At 44.0% G+C, this 24,078-nt stretch overlaps 1 protein-coding gene across 1 annotated transcript in view; it reads left to right on the top strand.

Moving 5' to 3' along the window:
- Positions 1-3,315: 3,315 nt before the first annotated feature.
- Positions 3,316-24,078, top strand: part of ALOX5 (arachidonate 5-lipoxygenase) — a gene marked incomplete at its 3' end in the record, with an annotated part of 34,833 nt that continues 14,070 nt past the window's right edge. The window contains exons 1-6 of the mRNA XM_082002120.1: positions 3,316-3,760; positions 12,157-12,355; positions 14,183-14,264; positions 15,818-15,940; positions 20,933-21,039; positions 23,882-24,054. Of these exons, the coding sequence (XP_081858246.1) occupies positions 3,611-3,760; positions 12,157-12,355; positions 14,183-14,264; positions 15,818-15,940; positions 20,933-21,039; positions 23,882-24,054 (834 nt within the window). The 5' untranslated portion in view covers positions 3,316-3,610. The remainder of the gene's footprint in view (positions 3,761-12,156; positions 12,356-14,182; positions 14,265-15,817; positions 15,941-20,932; positions 21,040-23,881; positions 24,055-24,078) is intronic.

The raw sequence follows: 24,078 nt of genomic DNA, 5'->3' as shown, positions 1-24,078 counted from the left end.
CCGAGGGGGTTCTCGGATCAGGCCCCGGCTGGCCGAAAGTCCTCGGGTTCGGGCACGGCAGCGGTGCCTGAGGGCCTGGCCCACGCGCAGCCTGCAGGTCCTCGGTGCCTCCTGGAGCAGGGGTGCATGCTGGCACCTTGGCCCGGAAGCCCCTGGTCCCAGAGTGTGTTTTAGAGGCTGCATCTCCCTTGCTGTCGGTGCCCTGCACAGTCTTACCAAAGGGCGGGGTAGCCTGCTTTAGAATGCGGCGCTGGAAGAGCAGGCAGGAGCGGTGAGGGCAACCAGGGGCCTTAAGTGAGTTGGCGGTTTCGGAAAGGAAGCCAGAGACCCGGAGTCAGGGTCTTCCTCAGCCTGAATGATTGAAGCCGCCTCCTCCACCCCTGAGAGATGTGCCATGTGCAGCACCATCTCCTTGCAACTTAGCTGCTATGCCGAGAGGAATCCAGGGTGGCCTTGGGGGAGCAGGGAAAACACTGCAGTGCAAGTCTGTGTCTGATCCCATGGCCTAATCTTTAGGACACTCGCCTGGGTCCAGCTCTGGCATCCGACTGCTATTTCCAACAGTAGTTTCCTTGTTTGACATGAAGCAGCCATCTGATACAACACTGAAGAGAATCGTACTGGAATCTCACACAGTGTGGGTCTCCTCAGGAGTGAAATAATGTAGTCTTTTGATTAAATGATTGGGTTTATTTTTTGCATATCCTGACATTTTGTTTGGCAGGATTTTGATGAAGCATTTTAAATTCTAAGAGTAGTATTATCAATAAGCCTTTGAAGGTGGAAATCATTATAAAAGTGAGAGGTGCTAAAAGAACAGGCTAAAAAGAGACTCTGAAGGGGATGGAGAGAGGTAACAAATGCATTCTGACAAATTTCATATAGAGGACGAGCTTATCTAGTATTTTCTTGCACGAGTTGATAAGAGGAGTTGTAACGCTGTAGGGAGACTCCCAGGTCATACGTCTGCACAGAAGAGACCCGAACAATCTGAAAACAGAACTGATGACCCAGGGGAATGGGATGAGGTTCAAAATGCTGTGTTTCATGGGAGCTGAAACACAAAGAAACGTGGAAGCCCACCAATCAAGATTTGACCACCACTTTGCTCCATATTTGCAGCAAAAATGAAGGTGCCCCAGAGGTAGCCTTGTGTCTGACAAAAACTGGTTCTAAAGCACTTGACATGTTAAAAGGGTTTCAGATACCTCTTTCAATGAAGACTGTGAACCTAAATTCAGACTAGAAATTCATGCTGAGCAATTCAGTAGACCCAAGACAGGCACAGTGAATTTTTTATACACCTGTGTGTAAATACATACCCTGAATGTGGGAGAGCCTTGAAAACTGAGTTACAATATAGCAAATGGTTGACTTTCTACTTGTACAGAAGAGATGTAGGAGACCTCCCCTGTCTTGTCAGGGCGAATGTAGCTCAGTATCATCACACTTCCGTGAAAGAAAACCAGGAATCTTTCCAGGGCATCACAGGCTGTCCCTGTTTCAGTGTGGCCACCACTGACCACAGTGCGTAAGACAGACCACAACACATCTTGGGCAGCTGCAATTTTAGAAGCTGAAGCAAAGGCTCCATAAGCATATCTTGTGGTGTTGCCCAGCAGTCCAAGAGGCAGCAGCCATGGTGGAGTGAGGCATGAGGCACTTTGCAACTGGGTTTGCCAGAACAGAAGCAGACAGAGCTAGCAACAAGTTCCAATTGTTGACTTTAATTGCTCTCTTCCTCTGTATTTGAAGGTTGGTGGCTGATAAAGCCCAGCCAGGCTCACCTATAGAGCGAGCAGAAAGGGCAGGGAGTGCCTCAGCCTCAAAGTGCTACCAAAGTATGGTTGGATTAGTTAGTGTGATACACTAACTAACTAATCCAGCACAGCACCTGATGTGCAAGTGTACCACAAGGAAAGCACTTCTGAGGTGGTTTTACTTTAGCTTGCTCTGTGTACCTGTCACTAGAAATTCACAAGAGCACAGAAACGAGGAGCTTGGTCTGACCGCAGAGCAACAGTGGAAGGACAATGGGATCTGCAAAAGCAGCAAGCTGGATCCTTTCAGCACACTATTGTGCAGCTGCTACCGACAGCATCATGAAGATGATCAGTGATGCCAACTGACTGCAAGAGGGGTGACAGCTTGTGGTATTTTGTTGCCTGATGAAAATGCAGGAGAACAGCATGAATGAATGGTCTTAGTGCCTAAGTGCCAAGTGTGCAGTGTCACTGCTATGGGGTTATTTCCCCTGGGGTAGATTGGACTGTGGAAGAAGTGCAGCCAGCTCTTCTGTTGTCTTAATGATAGCATCTTAATGATAGCAGGTATTTGGTGCTTGGTGTACTCATGGTGGGGACTGTGAAATTGTGGGATTTTTAGAGTGCTTTGTGGAAACAGCAGGTTTGGTTTTGTATGTACAGCTCTGATGTGTAGATATGCTGGCAGTTAGTGTTATACACAGTTGTGCAAAGACAACGAGGTGTTTGAGAATCTGAGAGGAATGCAGGGGATAAATCATGCCAGCAATAGTGCATATGGGGGTCTAGACCTGAGAAAAAGGTTATACATGGGTTTGCAGATTTGGTGTATATAATGAGGGTGCAGTATGGTGTGAGTATAGAGTGTGTAACTCTGGATGATAAAGAGAATGGGATATATGTAGCGCACATGTGGGGGTAGATTGTGTTAGCGTGTTGAGTTGGTGTAGTACACATGCAAGGTTTGGTCACAGAAGAGCGTGCATGCCTGCAAACTGGGGTGATTAGGAGGTGAGAGTACAGAGTGCAAGAGCAGTCTGAGGGTGCATGAGTGAAATCCTGTAACCGTGGAGGTGGTGAGGCACACCGACCTGCGTGAGGGTGAGCTGTGCAGGGCTGTCTGCAGCAGCAGGATTGCCCTGCAGAGCAGCGTGCTGCGTGCCGACAGCCCCAAGTGCTGCGCTGGATTGTGCAACAGCAGTGGACGGACATCGAGAGGAAAGTGCAGTGCACAGGGCTGTGTAAAGTGTGCTGGTGTGGAGCTGGTGCGGAGTGGAAGGGCAGGTGCACCGTGAGGGCAGTGTGCAGGGTGCGGGACAGGGGTGCAGCACAGTAGCTGTGCTGGGACAGGGGTGCAGTGTGCGGTAGTTGTGCCAGGACAGGGGTGCAGCACAGAGCAGCGGAGTAGCTGTGCCGGGACAGGGTGCAGTGCCGGGGTGTAGCTGTGCCGGGACAGGGTGCAGTGCCGGGGTGTAGCTGTGCCGGGACAGGGTGCAGTGCCGGGGTATAGCTGTGCCGGGACGGGGTGCAGTGCCGGGGTATAGCTGTGCCGGGACGGGGTGCAGTGCCGGGGTATAGCTGTGCCGGGACGGGGTGCAGTGCGGGAGGCGGGCTGCTGTGCAGCACAGGCTGCCTGGGGGTGTGGGGCAGGGCTGCCGCGGGGGCTGTGCGGGGTACCGGGGTAGGTGTGCCTGGCGCTGGGGCAGAGGCGGGCAGGGCCGAGCCGCGGCGGAGGAGGCGGCGCTGGGCAGGGTCCGGGCTAAGGGCAGGAGCGCGGCTCAGCAGCGGCCGGTCGGGTCGGGTCGGTGGAACTGCGCAGACTTGAGGCGAGCCGCGCCGGTGGGACTATGCCGTCCTACACGGTCACGGTGGCCACGGGCAGCCAGTGGTTCGCGGGAACCGACGACTACGTGTACCTGAGCCTAGAGGGCACGGCGGGCTGCAGCGAGAGGCACCTCCTGGACAAACCCTTCTACAACGACTTCGAGCGCGGCGCGGTGAGTCGAGCCGGGCGGGGGGAGCCCGCGCCCCGCGGCAGCCCGGCCCCCGCCCCGCCGACGTCCGAGGGGCTCCAGCGCGTACGAGCCGTCGCGTATCTCCCTTCGCGGTGCCTCGGGAGGGACCCGCAAGGCCGGGGATGGTGGAGCCGTCTGCGGCACTTGGGACGGAGGCAGGGCTGCGCTTTTTATTAAACTCTCGTCCCCGTGTGCCGGTGCTCCGGAGCGGGACACCGGGACCGAGGTGCCTGCTGCCCGTCATTCGCATCCCAGCCCCAGGGGCTAGTCCTGGCTGCGGCCAGGCAGTCAGCCGTGGGGAAAGATGGGGCCCTTTGTTTCTAGCTTACCATGGGCTTTCGGATTTCCTCGCACTTTCCTTTCAAATACTAAAAAAATTTGCGTGCTTCCAGTTGATAGGTGATGTTTAGGGTCAGTATTTACTAGTAGTCAGAGCCCTGATATTTCTAAGGAATTAAACAAAGAGGTAAGTCCTTCCAGTGGGAATTACAACACCTGCCAAGGGAAAGTGTAGGGCAACTTCAATGAAAGTTGGAAAACAGCATGAATATACAAGTGTGAGAATGAAGTTGGGACCGGAATATCGCTACGCTATTCTTTCTTGATTTCTGCTGTGTGTTGTACCCTGTCCTCTCTATGGTCTTATCACAGTATCCAGGCTACCCATCTGTAATCGCTTACATTCTGAGCACTGTTTTAGAATGGCATTTATTTATTTGCTTATTGTCCACTGTGGAAATAATAGACTCAGGACTTCCCCCCCCCCAAAATGTGTATTTTATTTGGAAACCTAACTCTCAGTTTCCAAAAGGTCTGATGAGATTTAAGCAACTTTGAAAATTTTAACAAAGTGTTCATAAATCACTTTGGAAATGAGACCTACCACTGCATACACAAGGGAGACTTGTGGTTCTGCTTTGCCTTTAGGTGTGATTTTTTTAACCATGGGGTTCACAGCCTAAGTTAGGTATCCGGTCTCTTCTGTGTTAGACATGGCAGATATGGTTAACAGAAGTCAATATTTTGAGTACGTGTTGATGACGTGTAGATATGGTCCCTGAATATTTATAGCTAATGTTCTGAGGAGATGCTCTAGCAAATTCAGGTGTGGGGACTTACCAGCCACTGCTGGTGAAGTTACTTTCCTTCATGATAAACATTCATTAGCTTAGAACCTGGTTATCTGAATCTCCCAAATGAACATCCAGTCATTCTTTCTTCTCTCATCTAGTGAACAGTCACATATTTTATGCAAAGCTTAACAGCATTAGTAAGAGAGGTTGAAGAAGACCTCAGACTGTCCTGCAAACTTACGGTTAGGGTGCTCTCCCAGGAGGGCTGAGCCCTGCCCTGCTGAGGAGATAAGCACCAGGGTCTCCAAAGACCAGGCAGTTTGCTCTTATCCCTGGGCTACAGAAGAGGGTTTCACTGTCTTTGAGAGATGGCTGTGATGGAGAGGCTGGTAGTACTCTGAAGATCTGACTGGATTGGATCCTGTCACAGGAAGAAAATACCATGATTTGAGCGTTAAGTATATGCTCAGCAGCAGCTCTTGAACTGAAGTGGGATCAGGCCCAGCAGGAGCAGAGGTACCTGCGAGCATGGGTCCCTGCTGGGTGAGGAAGCAATGAACGTAGGTCAGTAGATGTTAGTGGCACTACAGCAGAGTATGTGTGCACCTAAAAGGAGTACTTACATCTCCTTGGGAAGGCAGCTTTTAGGCACATTTGAAAGTCTTCACCTGGGTCTTAGCATTTTATATAAAATGCATTGTTAGCTAAGTAAGCTTTCTGAGGCAGAGACTGTCTCTTTTTTGTTGTTGTTTCCAGGTGCAAAAGTTCTTGACTAAATCCAGATGAGGATTTTTTCTCCTATCCAAATTAATTATTTCTGTAAGTTGTTATGTGTTTGATACCACAAATGTGCAATCAGTTTTTCAGCATGTATTTACTGTGGAGAATGAGAATAACTCTGTGTTCCATAAAGTGTCTGGCTCATTGGACACTTGCATTACGATGTGCTAAGTTTTGTTATTGAGGATGTTTTCTTGGGGAGTGCAGTGTGTTTCTCCAGGCACCTGTTCAGGTAACATTGTGCCCAAAACACTGTGAGTCTTACCAATAGGTTGTGCAAAGAAAGGAAATAAAAGAAAAATACTGATACAGAACCAAAAAAAATCAAACTGAAGCAAGCCAAAAGACTTTCAGGTTGGTTGTTTTGTAAACAAAAAAAAAAAAAGTAGCACCTGGTTTCACAGTTCTGCTTTTAGAGTTTATTTCAATAGCATCTCTATAATTTTCTTTTTCTGCAAAGCAATTCAGTTGTGAACACATTTGCAAAAAAACACACCTTTTCAGTCGGTGACCAGAATTTTACAGTATTATCTTGTAAGGCTTTGTCTGCTTTCCAGTTCCTTTTCTAAATGTTGGGCCAGGCTCAGTAGTTCCATTATCCTGTTAATGACTTCATTTGAATTAATGGAAATTCTGCATATTACTAGATACAATGAACAAGGGCTTGGGCCAGTTCTGAGTAGATTTGCATGCCAAATGTTGATTGAGGAAAAAGGACATGGAAAAACCTGAGGGTTTTTGCACAGTGGTACCTTAGTTGTAGTTTTTGTCTGACTTACTCCAAGTACTGGATCCAGGTGATGTAGAAAGCTGTAGCTGCTTTTCTTTACTAAATGTCTTTTGAGTAAGTTCCTGTTGATGCCGAGTGATTTCAAAGCCGGTATTATAGTGTCACTCAGTTCTCTGTTTTCTTCCTGTTACCCTGTCCTGGTTTCATCTGGGATGCAGTTGGTGGTGCTTAGTTGCTGGCTGGGATTAAACCACGACATACCCCTTTCATACGCTTTTTGCTGTCGTTGAAAGAAACACACACGCAAGTATTTCCAGAAGGGAAATACAGTTCTTTGTGCTTATAGAAAGAGGGGTTGTCTGTGTCGTCCTTTTTGCAATATTAGGCTAGTCAGTAGGAGTCTCTCCTCAAAAAGAAAGAGCTTAGGTTTTGCTGGAGATTAAATTGCTTGAACAGGATGCTATGGGAATTTGGACTGTCCAAGTGTCTTCATTAATTGTGTTCCCTCACTCTGAACTCAAACTGTGTAAAAACTCCTGGCATCGCTGGCTGACCATGCAGTTATCAGGGATGCCATGTGTTTACCAGGAGATCTCATACAGCAAATGCCGGAGAAACCTCGAGCAACCAACTGTCGATTCTTGGTGGTGGGATCTTGTACCACCTTTATAACCTGATACATTTTTACTGCATTAGCGAAATTGTCATCTCGGGTGAGCCCATGGTGTTGTTGGCTTGGAGGCAGCAAAAGCTGGGTGAGACATCAGGAGGGAACCCTCACTTTCAGAAGTGCCATTAAAATGGGAGCTGTGCTGGTCATAAAAATATTAAAAACCTTCAGGAATGTTTAGGCTAATTGAATGTCCTTTTTGCATCATGCCAGCAATGACTTGTGCCACTATTTTAGGGCTTTTGTAACATTAGCAAAGAGATTGTTACCAGAGGAATGAGTTTCTTTCAAAGATTGGCTGTCAACATGACACTTCCATTAACTCTTTGGATCTGATTCACATTGCTCTTTAATTTAAATCTTAGATGTGTGTATATATATATATAGGTGTGGCATTATATATATGTGTAAATGAGGATTTTTTACAAATGTCAGCTGAACCTTTAAAGAAGAGATCTTGGGCAACAATTAGTTGATGAGAAAATACGACTAATTTCAGACTTTCTGTGTCATACTAATCACTTGACAGGAATGGGTTTTCGTGAAGACTTGAGCTAAAAATAATGCAGTACATTTCCCCTATTCAGATAGTGTCTTTGGTCACCTTATTCTTCCTCTGTACAAAGCTAGCCCTGGAACTGGAAATGAGTGAGAAGATGGAGCATAAAAATCCCAAGTAGCTGAATACAAAGTGAATCTGATCCAGATGCAGTTTATCATTTGGTCCTGTAGATTATTGCATTAGTCTTCAAATGTTTAAATTCCCTTTATACTGATGAACACAGATGAGTAATAATTCACATAGGTTTGTGGATTTATTTGTACTGTGTCTCTGCAAGGTGGCTACTTCCAGCTCCTGACTGCCAAATGCGTCGAGATCATGGTAAAACTGTCAGAGACAATTAATTTTGTGTTGTAATTGCATAAAGAGGTGCACACACAGGAAGTGGCTGGTTTTGAGATGCATGGTATGACAGCCTGTGATGAGAGACTCTTCTGCAAAGTGCTGGGAAGACGTACAAAATTGCAGAAGTCCTGACTCGGTGTGAAACCTGAGCCTGGCAAAGAGTTTATTGACATTGTTTTTATTGAGAAAACCAGGAGTTGCAGGGAAATGAATATGAAATAGAAATGGTTCAAATGCTGCCTATTTCTGGAAAGAAGATTTGAAGAATGGGAAACAATTTGAGCATGTTATCTACATTCTTCTAGCCATCGTCCAGAATTCTTTGTGCTGGTTGACAGGAGTGAAGCTGAGAATACTGGATGTGGGGTGATAGGAAAAAATAAAGGTGGTGTTTGAAACCAGTATTGTGGGAGGGAGGAATCTCCATTCATTTAGCCAGGAGCACACGAGTATGCCCTATAGTCACTGACTGTCATAGTTGTGGCTGAAGGCATTATTAATGTGATTTCTGAGAAAAGCCACTCAATGTTTTTCAGTCTCCACAGCTGGTTCAAAATCATGAATCATCAAGGGAATGAATTTACCTTTACACATTATCCTTTTAGCTGTTCTGGGATAGTGGAGGGCTGGAGGGGTTGAAGAGTCAGCAACATAAACTTCCAAAAATGTTTAAAATTATTATATTTAGAAATAACGATTTATTGTCTGCTGTGGAGATGCAAGGAAAAGTGACAACCATCATTTTAATATGTTGCTTGAAATCTCAGCTCTGTGATTTTCATCTCTCAGCTCACATCCTAGCAGGCAGATGCTGGCATCCCAAGCTTGCCTGGGACTGCCATACTATTTGTGAAGCAGTTTGTTACCACCTGGTGTGTATGGGTGTGCTATTGACATAAACATTGCGAATTTTTATTTAAGGCATGATGGGCTCCCTTTTTAAAGGAAACGGTTCAATGTCTTTTGCTTTAATAGACATGGGGAGAATATAGCTCAGAATAAGATTAGTCTGTTAAGTCTCAGCAAATCAAAATAATCTCTGTCCATTCCCATTTTAAATATTTGAGCCTAAAATTAAATTAGGCTGCATATTAGAAGAAATTCCTATATCTTTGTTAGTATGAAACAGCCTCATATGAGTTGCAGTGTGGAAATTATGGCCTGACAGTTTCAAAGTTGATGGAAGAACATCTTTGGGGAAAGACAGGCAAGCACAATGTTTCATTGTCTGCAGGATGGACTTCAAAGCCTAAAGGGTTTCTTATTTTTCTCTGGCTTCTGTGAGTCAATTATATGTGACAAACTTTATGAAAGCTGGTATTTTTATGTAATGGATTATGAGAGAACTGAGGTCTGTCATCCCAAACTTTGGTGGACCGATAGATGTCTTCATCCCAAAATGATCCTCACAGCTGGTAGTTCATGGATAGCTCATGGAAAGGGGTACTTTGCATCAATAATGTGGGAAACTTGGGTTAAAACGGGAGAGGAAGGGATGCCAACGGACCCTTCTTATGCTTGTTCTTCCAACCACAGGTACAAGTTGCTGTGAATCTTTCTTTTGTAACAGTTGAAATAGTAAGTGCCATCTGGAGGCATTTAAAAAATACTTTCTTTTTTTTCTTCTCCTTTCTCTTGTCTGGTATTTAATTTTCCTTCACTTTTCAGTTTTGGTCCCTATGTGAATTAGCTTTTCCCTAGCAAGTAAGACAGTAACAGTAGGCATATATCAAATGCCTGGGGAAGGCTAAGAAAGTGATCCTGAAAAGAACAAGCAGAGTGTAGTGTCTAGGTCAGGAGCCAAATGACAATGCTCACACAGGCAGTTGAGTCTCTACAGGCACTGCAGCATGTCGGTGCAGTACCTCATCCTTTTGATATCAGCAGTTGGTGGTTTCTAAGATTGTTGACTGTTGCAAAAAACCACAAGAGAATGAAGTCTCTACTTGCAACCACATGAAGCTTAGCAGGATCATTTGAGCAGAGTAGGCTTTGACTGTTCCTCCCATGGTTGTCATAGCCAATTCAGCTTTGTAACGATGAGCACTTGGCTACTCCCGTGTGCCCTGAGCTGTTTAGTCCCTTGGAAAGTGAGAGTCAATTCCTGTTCTCCTGAATTGCCTAGCACCACATGGTGTCTTATGGGTCATGCTTGAAATGATTACTCATTTCTTCCCGTGCTGGTATCACTCTATAGTACAAGTGCCACCAGAACTGTCATTTGCTGGGTGCTGTCCCCACATGCAATAAGAGACTACGTGCATCCCTGAGAAGTTAGCCCCGTGAGGGGACTGAGGTACCCATCTCTGGGACAAGTGTTCACTGTCTAAAACTGTTAGGCAATTTAGCAAGGCACTTAAGTCAGCATTCATAACAGCTGTTACGCTGAGTGGGGGGTGCTTAGCATGGGCAAGAAGTGCTGAGGGGAGCACCACGTCCACAACTGTCCTTCTCCCAGGCCTGGCCACGTAGCTGTGGCACTGAAAGCAGTGCTGTGGGAGAGGTGATTTACACAGTGAACCAGTGCCTGACCTTGGTGGCCAAAGTCATCTTGTGTTTAGGTGACTAGTTCTCTGTGGTCTTCAGTGTGGCCACTCATCACACCTCGGTAGCTAGAGCACTTAGCAGCTAAGGTTTGCTGTTACTGTTATCACAGATACACTCATCCTGGTGTATTTGCATATATGTATGGCCCATTTGGTGGGCCAAGCAGCTCCATATCCATTTCAAGCCATCTGATAGTGAAGCCCTGAGAGGCCAAATCATATATGGGCTGAGAACAGGCCTACCACATGGAAGAAATGCTGAGCTTGGTAGTTGAAGCCATTGTAATTCAAACAGAAGGAGAAGAATATGTTCTCTGCTACTTCTTTTGTACCCCTGCTGGAGCAGTTATCAAGGGGAAAGTGTGGTGTTCAGGCATTTCCTCAGCTTGAGCAGGTTCAGAGCTGCAGCTCTCACACCTCAGCAAAGCTTGGTGTAGAGGCAGCACCAGGACTGGGCTGCTCTTCACCTGAATCATTGCGTGGCCAATAACTCAAGGTTTCAGGGGCCTGTCCCTGTAGGCCACTGATGAGGGCACTCCTGAAGGAGCAGGTATGGGTGGTCCTAGCCTTCAATACCAGGTCAGTGCAAAGACCCTGTGATCAGACCCTTAGCATGGGAAAGGATTAAACAGACTAGCTACTGTGCAAGTCTGGGCTGAGGTCCCTCCATGTTGCAGGAGTCAAGCCTTTGATTTAGCTCCAAACTGAGGAAGGAGCTAAACCACGTTTCCACACTCTGGCTTGTTTTCTGTGAAAGAATGAAGTGCCTCCAGAGCCAGATGGGGTTCTTGTGAACCTTTTTTTCAGTTGGCTACTTAAATTCCTTTGTACATCTGAGCTGTACAAATATAAAATGTACCGTTGTCCTCATTTAAAAAATGGAGTAATGAAGCATACCAGCCACAGGAAACGCAAGACAAAGGGCATTTAGATGATCTGGATACTGTCCTTAGTCAGAAGCACATACAACTAATACACACAGGTCTTTAGATTCCTAGTTCAATGTGTTAATCTCATGATCATCTTTCCACTCCAGTTGCATGAATAGATGTGCCCCAGCAATATCTCTTTCAGCTGGTACAATAGGACATTACAACAGATAATAGTTTTAAACTAAAAGAGGGCAGATTTAGACTAGATATAAGGAAGAACTTTTTCACAATGAGGGTGATGAAACACTGGCACACGTTGCCCAGAGAGGTGGTAGATGCCCCATCCCTGGAAGCATTCAAAGTCAGGTTGGACGGAGCTCTGAGCAACCTGACCTAGTTAAAGATGTCCCTGCTTATTGCAGGGGGGTTGGACTAGTGACCTTTAAAGGTCCCTTCCAACACAAACTATTCTATGATTCTATTGCTAGGAGAGGAGTAAATGGTTTCATGGCCTGCATTTTTTTCTCAGACTTGCAAACATTTCAAGGAGTAATATAATTTTTAAGTCACATACAAAAATGTTTCCCCATTTCTGGAGTGTTTTGCGTGTTCTTGTTTGTTCTTCTATTCATCTTTCTGTTGCATTGCAGTCCAATAACAGGTCTTCCTTTTCTCACCTGCCAGAAGCTCCAAAGTTCTGTTGTATCCATGCCATATCAGGGAAGGTCAGGTACGCTTGTGTAGTGCTGGTTGTGCTTCCCGCCTGTGGAGTGGATCGTTGACTGTATTCTGCTCTGTAGGTTGACTCCTATGATGTGACTGTGGAAGAAGACCTTGGAGAAATTCAGCTAATAAAAATTGAGAAACGAAAATATTGGTACCAGGATGACTGGTACCTTAAGTATATCACTGTAAAAACGCCAGTAGGTGACTATTTGGAGTTCCCATGTTACCGTTGGATTACAGATGAAAAAGAGGTTGTCCTTCGAGATGGAAGAGGTGAGAGCCATAAGAAACTTGATTTCCTGCAGAACATCCAGAATTCTTCCACCTCTCATTCCCCTTTCCCCATATACCTCCCAGTCTTCTCTCTGACATGGAGACCCACTACCAGTCCCCTTCTGCATTGTAGAATGGGCTTTCCCTGCTGACTAGGACTGCTTTCTGAGCACTTTGTTGAGCTGGGCACTGGCAGTTGAGTTGGATATTTTGGAAAGCACATGCAAGGAGGAGTCCTTATGCTGGCTTGTTACACTCGTCTTGAATTTGAAGGCTGACCTTAATGCCAAATTTCTGTCTGCTCCACATCTGCAATGCTGGAAGCTCTTTTGATCTAATTAGAATGAGTGTCCCATCTTTGTTTCATACTAAGCTCCTACGTGGCCCATGATTAATTGCTTGTAAATTGTCTTGTTTTCTTGAGTGTGAGATAAAATCCCAAAGTAGGCTGCTTAGCAGGTGCAAGGACTGACTTGAAACAGCAGCTTCACTTTTCATCCCTTCTCTTTGCATGCTGTCGAGTCCAGGAGAAGGCAGGGTGAGATGGATATGACCGCTACAGTAAGTAGTGGTGACCAACTAAGAAAAGTGTTACAGCTCTTCTGTGCTCTGTTCAGAGTGGCCTGTTGGACCCGAAACTTGTGTTTTAACTATTGGTGATTACCTACTTGCTGTGATCAGGGTTGGGGCAGACATTTGTTACTGATGTTTGCTTGTTCCCCTCTGTGCTTCCTAGGGTAGATTGGCTGCTGTAGTGGTCTGCAGCATGAGTGCCTGAAAAGAGCTGAAACAATATATGAGGTGGTAGGAAATAAAGATTTATCTTCCCATTAAGTTTTTGGCTACTCCTGGCTGAGGAATTTTGCATTTGAAGCCTTTTGTCCTATAATCACAACTATGTGTCAATTTATTTTTGGTCTCCAGAGGGACTTTCCATTTTTTATAATTTGATTTATATCAACTGTAAGACTTCCATGGAATGCATCTTTGTGTGGCTTTCAGAGTATGGTGAGGTAAAGGACAAAAGCAAGTGAAACTTTATTGCTAACTTGAATGTAACCAGCTGGAAACCGTTAGCCATATATGTTATCAGTTGTTTTACCTCTGATATTTCCAACTCCAAACCGCAAACAGCTATTTCCATGAAACTCCTGCTGGCTTTATCTTCCGTTTGTGTATGTAAAGTGAGTCACGTATCTTCTCCTTTCTCTGATCACTAAGGAAGTCTCTGTGTTATTTAATGGTATAGTGAATACATGGTCAGAAGAGAAGGCTGTCTGGAAATTAAGCCACACTGGTTTTTCTTTCTGTTGTCATGATAAGAAGATACGATTATTGCCCCAGGCTGACAGGAGAGAGCACAGCTCAAGGAGAGTGGAGAGGAGATGTTTCATGGAGATGCCTTTTAGCAGAGAAGATTAGCTGGAACAATGTTGTCAGTTCTCTTATTGATAAAAATTCCCTTCGATACTGAAATGTAAAATTAATTCCCATGACCCTATTCAGACCATTTAACACTAGATATGTACAGTAAGTGTCTACACTAGGAATCCAGGTTTTATATACAGTTGAGACAGATATTCCTAGGTTGAGCTAATAGCCCCTTGGAGGCACCAAGTTAGGAGCTTGTGTCCTTCCACAGATTCTCTAGGCACCTGTGTTTCTACTCAAGGTACTAAACTAGATTGTGTAAGCATTTCCCACATAAACTTTGTAAAGGTATAGATCAGAAGTTTGAAGGTTTGGAAACTTTGCTCTCCTTCTCAAGACCTGGGCAGTGATAGGTCGAGGAACCTCATAACCCTGTCTCTTTGCCCTGTTTCACAGCAAGGCTCCCCCGGGATGACAAGACCCAAATTCTCAAGCAGCACAGACGCAAAGAGCTCGAGACCCGGCAAAAAACATACCGGTGAGTTTCCCATAGCTCCCCAGAAGGTCTAGGGCCTCTTCTCATCAGGTCAGAGTTTGGCGGACTATGTTCAGATTATCATATTGCTCTAATTACTGGGCTGCTGGATAAGAGAAAGCATAAGTTACAATGTTGGCCATCTATGTTTTTTACTTAGATGGAATTCACTGTAACTGATGATCATCCTGATGCAAGTGGCATTATGAGATACTTGAATCCCAGATAAGCCTATCTGGAAGGCTTAAGTGGGAATTCAGTGGTACGGTCTCTGCGTGGGGTCTGTGGCACACAGTTGTGCTTTCAAGGAAGTCTTGAAGGCAGATTTCTTTTGCCTTTTACAAGCAGTACTCCAATTTTGGAACATGATCTGAACATGTCAGCCCTTACTGGAGCTTTTTGGCTGCTGCAGCAAGCTAGTTTCAGTTGTTTCCCGCACTGGGGTGCAGTGGAAGTTCTCTTCCTGTTTGAGTGGACTGGAATGTGCTATCAGAACACAGTTGTGATGACCACCTTTATATTGTCATAGACAGTTTTTCCTAATTAAGGTCACAATGGGAAAATGCTGTCTTTTATCAATGAGTAACTCCAGAAGGCATTAGACATTTCCTTTTCCTAGAGACATACTCTCTGTTAAAATAACAGAAGTTTCTTGCACTTTCGTCTTGTTATCTTCAGAGTAAGGATCGGAAGGACAGAGGGTCCATTCATAATTGATGGATTGAGGCTTGGTGTATATGTTGTTGATACCATTTGACTAAGAAAGGATCTTGCTTATGAATTATGGGAAATAGAGCAGACAAAAATATAGTTCCGAAAGAGGTGTGGCACAAAATTTTATTTACATATGCAAAACGGAAAACAAAACCATTTGTAATTCCAGGGAAATAGCTATTTACAATTCAGGTACATAACTGATAACACACAATGCAGTCTGTGTGGGGCAGGCAATTTGGAAATACCATGGAAACAGTATTCTTTGCAAATCACCTTCTTTTGTTTTGAAGTAAAAATGAGGCACAGTGCAAGAACGTACATGGTAGAGAATGTGTTCATGACAATTTTGAGGTAAGGCTTTTCTGGGGAGCTGAATCAAGACTATCTGTGTCACGGAGACTTGCCTTTTGGAGGAATCTAAATACGTCTGAGTAATTTTAGCTGCTGTATCTCAGTTCCGCAAAAATGTAGCCCCAAGAATGACTGTGTGTCAGGCTCTCTCTGTGTCCCTTCCCCTCCCAATACATTTGAAGCTACAGCCAATTTCAACCAAATGTGACAAGTGTTTGGAAATATCACAGATATTGTTATTTCAAGTTTTGTGAAGGTAGGTGGCAAAGTAGATGCTTTCCATTGTACTTCAGGATTCTGTAGGGTACTGGTAGGTATTGATGTGGTATAAGTCACTATTTTTGGTCCAAATGCATCTGATGCAAATTTACTTTATAGAGTTGAATAACAGAAGCAGTGTAGGTAAAGGAATGGTTAATCCATAACCTTAAAATCCATTAACCTTAAAAAAGGTTATATGGTTAATCCAACCTCTCTTGTTTTCTCAGCTGGAAGGAGTGGCATCCGGGCTTTCCTCTGAGCATTGATGCCCGTTCTCACAGTGATCTGCCTCGTGACATTCAGTTTGACAATGAGAAAGGAGTTGACTTCATTCTGAACTACTCTAAAGCGTAAGTGTTTGTGGAACTTTAGGAGTTTTGCAGAATCTCTTTTGGTGCAGGGTAAGGGTCTGGTCACCTTTTAGATTTCATCAAAATCGGATTCTTTCCTCCCAGCTGGGCCTGCACTCAATCAAAGTAGGAAAGAATTGAAGGGTTTCTTTTTTTTTTTCTTTAAATATCAATATTTTGAGCTTTTCACGCTGGGAACAGAATGAGCCTCTGCATTCTCATTAGACACTGTTTTGGCTGTAGACGGATGGAGGAGGCACTAGTGAAAGCACAGGAAGGAGGACTATGGCGCGCGGTACCTTAGTCTTTCAACTTAGTTCTCAGAGTCGCCCCCTAGAGGTAATTCTCTCCCCTGACTGCAATAATTAAGCCTTTCAGTCACATACTAAAGAAGATTGTATGAATGCACCCTTGAGACCCTACTGAAGAAAAGCTGTTCTGAGCAGCTCATCAGTTAAGCACATCTGAGTGTAATCTGCTTGGGGAACAAAGTCACTGTCCACCCACTTGCATGTGTCATGCCATCGAAAAAAATGGAGTCCTAGCCATTGGATGAGCTTGAATAATCAGTCCTGCAGAGCTCTTTGAAATAGTACAGGGTTAATGAGGCAAACGGGACCTCTCTGGCCTGTGAGTCCCCTTCTGAGCTGTCTAACATGCCCAGGTCACGTCACACTCTCTCAGACATCCCACCATACTGTCGGATGGTGGGTTAGTCTGAGATGAGACAAGACTGGTCCAACATCACCCACAATTTCTATATCTGTGATTCTGTTAATATGCCGGTGTCTTCATATTTTGGAAGGGTGTTCCTCCCATTATTTGGGTGATCAGACGGAGATCTGCATAGGTTGGTAAGAACTAGGGAGTTTAACAGCCATACTGAAAAACTCGCAGCTTCTAATAACAGTGAATACTTGCTTAACTGAGTCCATCTGGGGAACTGACAGTGACTGAAACCTTACATGTCAGAGCATCCTCGGTGTTACATTTATACAGCTGAATTTCACTACCAACAGAGAGTCAAATCCCACGGCTTGTTCAGACAGAATCTACCTGCTTGTTTTCTAATTTGGAAAATTGGAAATGTCAAAGAATACATGATTTTCTGGCTATATTAGCTCTGCTGTAGATTTCTCCATATATCCTCTCTCCCACACTCCAGGATCTGTTTTTCACAATGGAATTATGCTTTGTAACACCAAATCTTTTTTTTTTTTTTTTTTAGCAGAATAAATCTCCGACAGGTGTCAACAGGGTGATGGGTGTGTTTCTGCAGCACATATGGCCTGGTCAACCTAGATCTTTCAGAGCTAATTGGAATAAGGCATCTGAATAGTTTGAAGACCAGGGGTCTCTAGCTTTCTACCTCGTGCAAACTAGGATGTTAGGAGAATGACAGAACAGGCTGTAGAGTGTGTGCTTTTGTAGCATTTTAATGCAATATTAGCTGTTATACTGGAGAAGTGGCTGTGGAGTCACACAAAGAGTTAGATTAATGGTACAAAAGACAGGTAGATGCTTCCTGTCCCCCAGTTTTACCCAATGGCACCCAATATTGCCTCAACTTTATATCTATGTTTAGACTTCTGAAGAACCAAAACTCTCATCTTTAATATGAGCCAGAGGCTGATGTTTCTTCTCACCTTATGAAATACCTTATTCCTCAAGCAGCCCTTTAGTATTCAGTGGATTCATAAAGCTTTAAGAAGTTTTAAAGAATCTGGGGCCTTGACCATAGGTCCTTGGAAAACTCTAGACTATGATGTTCCTTTTCCACAGACAGGTATTAGAATCCAGCCTTGTAAGGGTCTTTTAGTCATCAGATAATGAACTTGATAATGGCCATCAGAAATAGTTCTTTGGGAAAATAAATTAAAAAAAAAAAAGGCAAGAAAAATGAACCAAGAAAACTGTGCAAGTTTACACAGTGTTGTTTAAAGGGCAAGTAATTTTTTTTGTAAGGCCAGAAGAGATTATTCTTGATCAGTAGTCAGGACTTCAATACAATGCAGCCCAGATTACCACAGCCAGTCTCTAATTCTTAGTTTTATCTTCTTTCCATGGGCAAACTGACAAGTTAAATTATCAATTTGAATTTATCAAATTATCAAATTTGATAATTTCACTTGCTTTACCTCCCAGAAAGTGCTAGAGGAGACCCCATGCATATCTGTGAAGTGCTCTGAGATTCAATTAGGTGGGACAACAGTACAACATGTTTACAATGAAAGAGAGCCAGGGTTGAGACCATCCTGAAAAAAGGAAAAACCCATCATAGTTGTTTTGTTGTGCTGTTTGTGAATAAACCCGTGGCAAAACCAAGAAGAGGTCATCTCTGGTTTTGGATGCTGTTGCTCCTGCATCACTCAGATCTCCTAAATGATCTGGGAAACAGCTGTTTTGCACTGGCTAACACCATGCCAGAAGCAAAAGCTCTTGGAAAACACAGGATTTGTAAAAGTTTGGAATACCATGCTATTGCTAAGGTAACAAGAGAAGATCCCAATGACCTTGCATGGTGTTTGTATATTTTCACACGTCTCCTCTTCCCTTAAAGGACTTATTCCTTGCCCTTTCTGAGCTAGACTGTTTCCTGAAGCTGGGTCAACAGAAGAGCCGCACAGTGTGTGCTTTCTCTTGAAGTTCATCTGTGATTCAGACACCTAGTATCTATCCAGAAAGTCCTGCCCAGTAGTTACCCTCCCTTTGATCCTTGTACAATCATTCTGTGTCCCTGTCAGGTATGAAGAGACCTCTGGAGATGTCTAGACCACCATGATCATAACCCAGACAAAGGAACTGCTTCTGCACTGAGCCCAGGCAGGGTGCATGTTAGAACAGACTGTTTCTGCTGCTGCATCTGGCAGCTGTATCCTGGGCTGCATCAAAAGAAGCATGACCAGCAGGTTGAGGGAGGTGATTGTCCTCCTCTACTCCACTCTTGTGAAACCCCACCTGGAGTACTGTATCCAGCTCTGGGGCCCCCAACATAAGAATGACATTGACCTGTTGGAGCAAGTCCAGAGGGGGGCCACAATGATTATCAGAGGGCTGGAGCACCTCTCCTGTGAAGACAGGCTGAGAGAGTTGGGGTTGTTCAGCCTGGAGAAGAGAAGGCTCCAGGGACAACTTACAGCAGCCTTCCAGTACCTGAAGGGGGCCTACAGGAAAGCTGGAGAGGGACTTTTTACAAGGGCATGTAGTGATAGGACGAGGGGTAATGGCTTTAAACAGAAGGAGGGTCAATTTAGGTTCGATCTAAGGAAGAAATTCTTTGCTATGAGGGTGGTGAGGCACTGGAACAGGTTGCCCAGAGAAGTTGTGGATGCCCCATCCCTGGGACTGTTCAATGCCAGGCTGGATGGGGCTTTGAGCAACCTGGTCTAGTGGAAGGTGTCCCTGCCCATGACAGTGGGGTTGGAACTAAGTGATCTTTAAGGTCTCTTCCAACCCAAACCATTCTATGATCTCCTGTTCCGGGCTAGACAGTTGCTTGAGTTTTACTTCCTAACATGCTTTCAGGCACCTCTTAACCTTGACTGCCATCTGCAGCAGCAGTAACAGTCCATTCTACATGCACCTCATCTGGACTCAGTGCAGAAGCAGGTCCTTTGGCTAGGTCATGGTCATGCTGGTCTAGTGCCCTCATCCAGATGACCACTTGCTGTTTTTCCAGGCTTTTGGTCCTCTTCAGCCCCTTCTAATCCGGTTCTTTTTAAGGTGCCTCAGTCTAAGTTTACTGCTTATAAATCCACCCTCCTGGGATTCTTCCTCCCTCAAATTCTGTTTGGAAGCATTTCCTGTAACACTGTGACCTTTCTTTACTCCATTATGTGCCCTGCTTATCTTTTTGCAATGTGTGTGCTTTTCTCTGTGCGTTTGAAGCATTAGTGGAAAGCCAACTCTTTTTCAAACTAATTATTTTCTTTCTATTCAAAATAAATTATTTCTATTTAATAAGAACAGTTTAGCATTTATGTAACAATTTAGGGCTTGTCATCTCATACAAGGTGAACTTGCTTGACTGTGTTGTAGACAAAGTGCTAATTCAGCAAACTATTCTAAGTCAGACGTTTCTGGCTGCCAGCGCCCTATGTTCATGTGATGTCTGCAACCAAGTGACTTGGTTCCTGAGATTAGAGATGAATGTCAAGTTTAACTGTCTGCCCAAGTAAATACAGAGCTCTCAAAAAGTCATGCCTTGCATTGTAGGGATCCAGTCTGGCCTTGGTCTCTTAGACGCTTACAGGAGCTGTTCTCTGTTCTGGAATTCTGTCTGGTCTGATCTTGGGTTGTGTTTGCTCTGACTTTATGCAAATCACTTAATCTTTTTGTGTCACCGTACCCCCCTCTGAACTGGTGCTAATAATGATCTTACCACTTCCAGCAGATGCTAACTGCTGACGATGTGTGAAGCACTAGTTTTTCTGACTATGGTTTTTGTATGACGTAGGTCTTACAGCACAGACATTGTAGGCTGCCAAGATGTCCTGGTTTCAGCCAGGATAGAGCTGGTTTTCTTCACAGAAGCTAGTGTGAGGCTGTTTTGGATCTGGGATGAGAAACTGTTGATAAGGTGCTGATGTTTTGAGTTGTTGCTAAGTAGTCAAGGACAGTCCAGCTTCTCTGGAATCTGCATATTATTCAACCACTTCTCCTTTTCGTCAGTCCAGTGGTGGAGAATGCAGGCACTGATCTCGCTACCCGCTTATTTGCCGGCTGGGGCTAAACCACGATAAAAGAGCAGCTCTAGAATGGAGTTCGATAAATGCAGTAGCAGGGACCGGACTCGTGAAATGCCCTTCATGCTTGTGTGTAGGTGTACAGGTGGCAAATTAGATTCTGTAGGGTGACCAATCTCACATTCCACCACTGAAAAATTTATATTGTATATAAAAAATATATAAAAGGGTGAAAAAGAATGAGGAAAGATTTTGAGGAAGCTGGAGCTGATTTTTTTTGAGAAGTTTTGTTTCATTTTGTTTTTAGGATGGAGAATCTTTATGTCAACCGTTTCATGCACATGTTCCAGTCGTCCTGGAGTGATTTTGCAGACTTCGAGAGGATCTTTGTCAGAATCAGCAACACAATCTCTGGTGGGTTTATCAGCATTTTTTCATGTTTGCAGCATAGAATGACTAATTAGTTGTCTTGAACATATCTGATTAGGGTGGAAGTGGGTGACCCACACTTCTGCTCTCCCATGATTTTTCATAAATAAACTGTAATCTCAGACTGCTGATCACACCAACAGCCCACAAGACCAAAAAGCAAAGCTATGATCTAACACAAACTAAAATTAATGGGAATTGCTCAGTGACCTTCTCTGTCCTGAGCTATGCTGGAGGTCAGGCTGGTTGGGCATCATAGTCCCTTTTGGCTTTTAGAAACATATTTTCAGGTATGTGCAAGTTCCATAGGATGAATTTTCATAAGTATTTCACATCTAAATCTAGAGATGGCTTAGTGTGAGTGCTTTTCAGAGCGTATTAGCTGTTAAGATATTTTCAAAAGTTTGATCGTGTATTTCCCACTTCAGCCATCTAAATACATGGAAAACCTTGCAAAGAGTCATGTTTGGAAATGTTGTACACTAAAAGCAAATGCTAGGGAGCAAATGCTCTGGTCTCTGTTAACACAGACTAGATCAAAGGCTGTTGCCTAACATCCCAGCTGTGTGCTTGGTCCTGGCTGCACTGCTGCTAACGGTCCTGGCTTCTGGTCCCTGTCCCACCAGGGGAGGGTACCACTGCCTCAGCTCTGCTGTTGTAACCTCACCTGTAGCTCCCCTCAGTTCTTGTGGGCCACTTGTGTCAGTGACATAGGGCAGCTCAAATGCTTTTCAGTGGTAAATTGTTCCCAACAGGGGTCATTTTGACAGAACTTCTTTCAGGCATGAAAGTGGATGCTCTTAGGCCAGCAGACCTGGGGATGGGTTGCAACGAGCTGGGAATGACCTGGGAGCTGTATCATCTTCACCTGGTCCTGCTGCAGCCAGGATGGGCAATCAGGCCACAACTGGAGGAGCTGTGGTTCTTACTTGAAATTAGGCCTGAAAAGGCTTGTGGCATTTATCCAATGCCATGTCATCTCTTTTAAAAAAAAAAATGTCAGAATTAGTTGTGCATACTGCATTAAATGTCTTGCTTGTCATTTCATACTCACATCTTCTTACTAAAAGACATAAATCCCTAGGAGTGTGTGTTTCGCTTTTGTATTTGAGGCCACTCAGTTTCTGCAGTATTGTTCATACTATTAAAAACTCCATTCTGTAAAGCAGGGCTGGGAAGCCTTTGTTTTGTGAGCCAGACCCAACCTTCTGCTATCGCCCATGGTTACATTATTTTACTTTATTTTACTGTGTTATTAGATATAGTAGATATACAGATGCAATAAGTGGGTTAGCGTGTGGTTCCTCCAATGTGTGTGAATGGCCTGTTCAGACTCTGAAAAGAAAAATGCTTTTTCCTCCTGCTCTGAAGTCTTGCTTCTCTTCAGGCTGCCTAAGGACCAGTTAACAGAAATAAGAGTAATTTCTGCAACCTTGGGTGTAAAATAAAGCACACAAGCTAGCCAGAGCTATTAAAAACTAATTACAGCAATTTGTTACGTTTAATAAGATTGCTTCCTAATGTATTTTTAACACAGGAATTAGATATAATCTACAATTAATTTCATTGATAACATTTCCATACTCATGAGGAAAGTTCTAATTATGTGAGTTTTAAACATTAAGCATCAGTCTCAGTTATATTAATGCAGCTCTGAATCTGCTTATTTGCAAGCCTTGGCAGAAACAGGGCTAATGGAGAAGGTAGTTCAGGGCATTTTTCAGTTATGCAGTTTGTGTCCAAGGTGATGAGTCATTTTTTGCTTGGTGTAGACTTCAGATACAGCTCCAGACTCATTATGCAATTGACAGAGATTATGTAAATGTCAGCTTTAAGTAAACTTAGCTTTTTTCCGCTCTGTTAGAAAGCAATGTGGGGTTTGAGACTTTTGTTTTAATTACCACTGCACTGCATTCCTTCAGGCCTATCTTTTTCATCCTTTCACCCTTTGTAGAAAAATAAATTGCTTTCAGAAAAAGTTCTCCCTTGTCTGAAAATAAGCAATAGCGGAAAACTTTACTTGCTTCATTTTTCCTCTGAAGACACCTGGGATTTTTCACGTTAATCATGTTTTTTTCTGACTCTGAACTTGTAGGCTGAAGTGGAAACATGACATTATGTAGCAGAACGCTGCAATTGTGGAAAACATCCAGTAGTACTACATATGTAATAGTACAGAGATGGAGTACCTAAAGCTAGCATTTTATTAAGAAGAGATGTTAATCTGGGTTTATATTAGCAGTTGAAAAATAAACAGAGGAAAAAAAATGTTAACCAAGCAAAACAATGAATGAGCAATTTTACTGAGGCAAAGTCAAAACCCTTCCCCAGGTGTTCCTCATCAAACTCTAGCTAAGAGAACTGCTCCAGCCACTGCTGTTCTTTCTCTACCCGTGTAGCTCTGTATTTCCCTTCTCCTGCCTGTGCCATCTTGTTTGGACTCATCCCTCTGTATTGCATACCCTGAGAATTTGGAAAGTGAGATTAAAAAATATCATGGAACACCTGACAAGGTGGTCTGTAGATGGGGAGAGTATTTTTCATAGGAGTGGAATATTTTAGTCCTCATTGCTTCTATACATGGAGAAACAAATTATTATCAATCTACTTCTTCTCAAAGTGAAAAGCAAAGATTACATTGTCCGTCTAACTTAAGTGATTTTTCTTAAAATTCTCTGGCAAATTTTGAATCCTTTTCTTGCTACTTTCCTTAGTCAAAGTTGCAGTGCAGTAAAACAAAATGTGGGGAGGAAGGGAGGAATCCTGCAATGCAGTAGGATATTGATGCAGTGCAGATATTGATGCTGCAGGCTTGTTTTTCCTTTAGAATATGTGATGCAGCACTGGAAGGAAGATTTTATGTTTGGCTACCAGTTCCTGAATGGATGCAATCCTGTGCTGATCCGGAGGTGCACAGAGATACCCAAGAAGTTGCCCGTGACTATGGATATGGTAGAATGCAGTCTGGAAAGGAATCTGACATTGGAGGAGGAAGTGAAGGTACAGCTCTGAGTGAGGTTGAAC

Source organism: Phaethon aethereus (assembly GCF_964289735.1).
Source record: "Phaethon aethereus genome assembly, chromosome: 7".
Taxonomy (NCBI): domain Eukaryota; kingdom Metazoa; phylum Chordata; class Aves; order Phaethontiformes; family Phaethontidae; genus Phaethon; species Phaethon aethereus.
The sequence above is the reverse complement of the archived record's forward strand: the minus strand, read 5'-3'. Positions and strand labels throughout refer to the sequence as shown.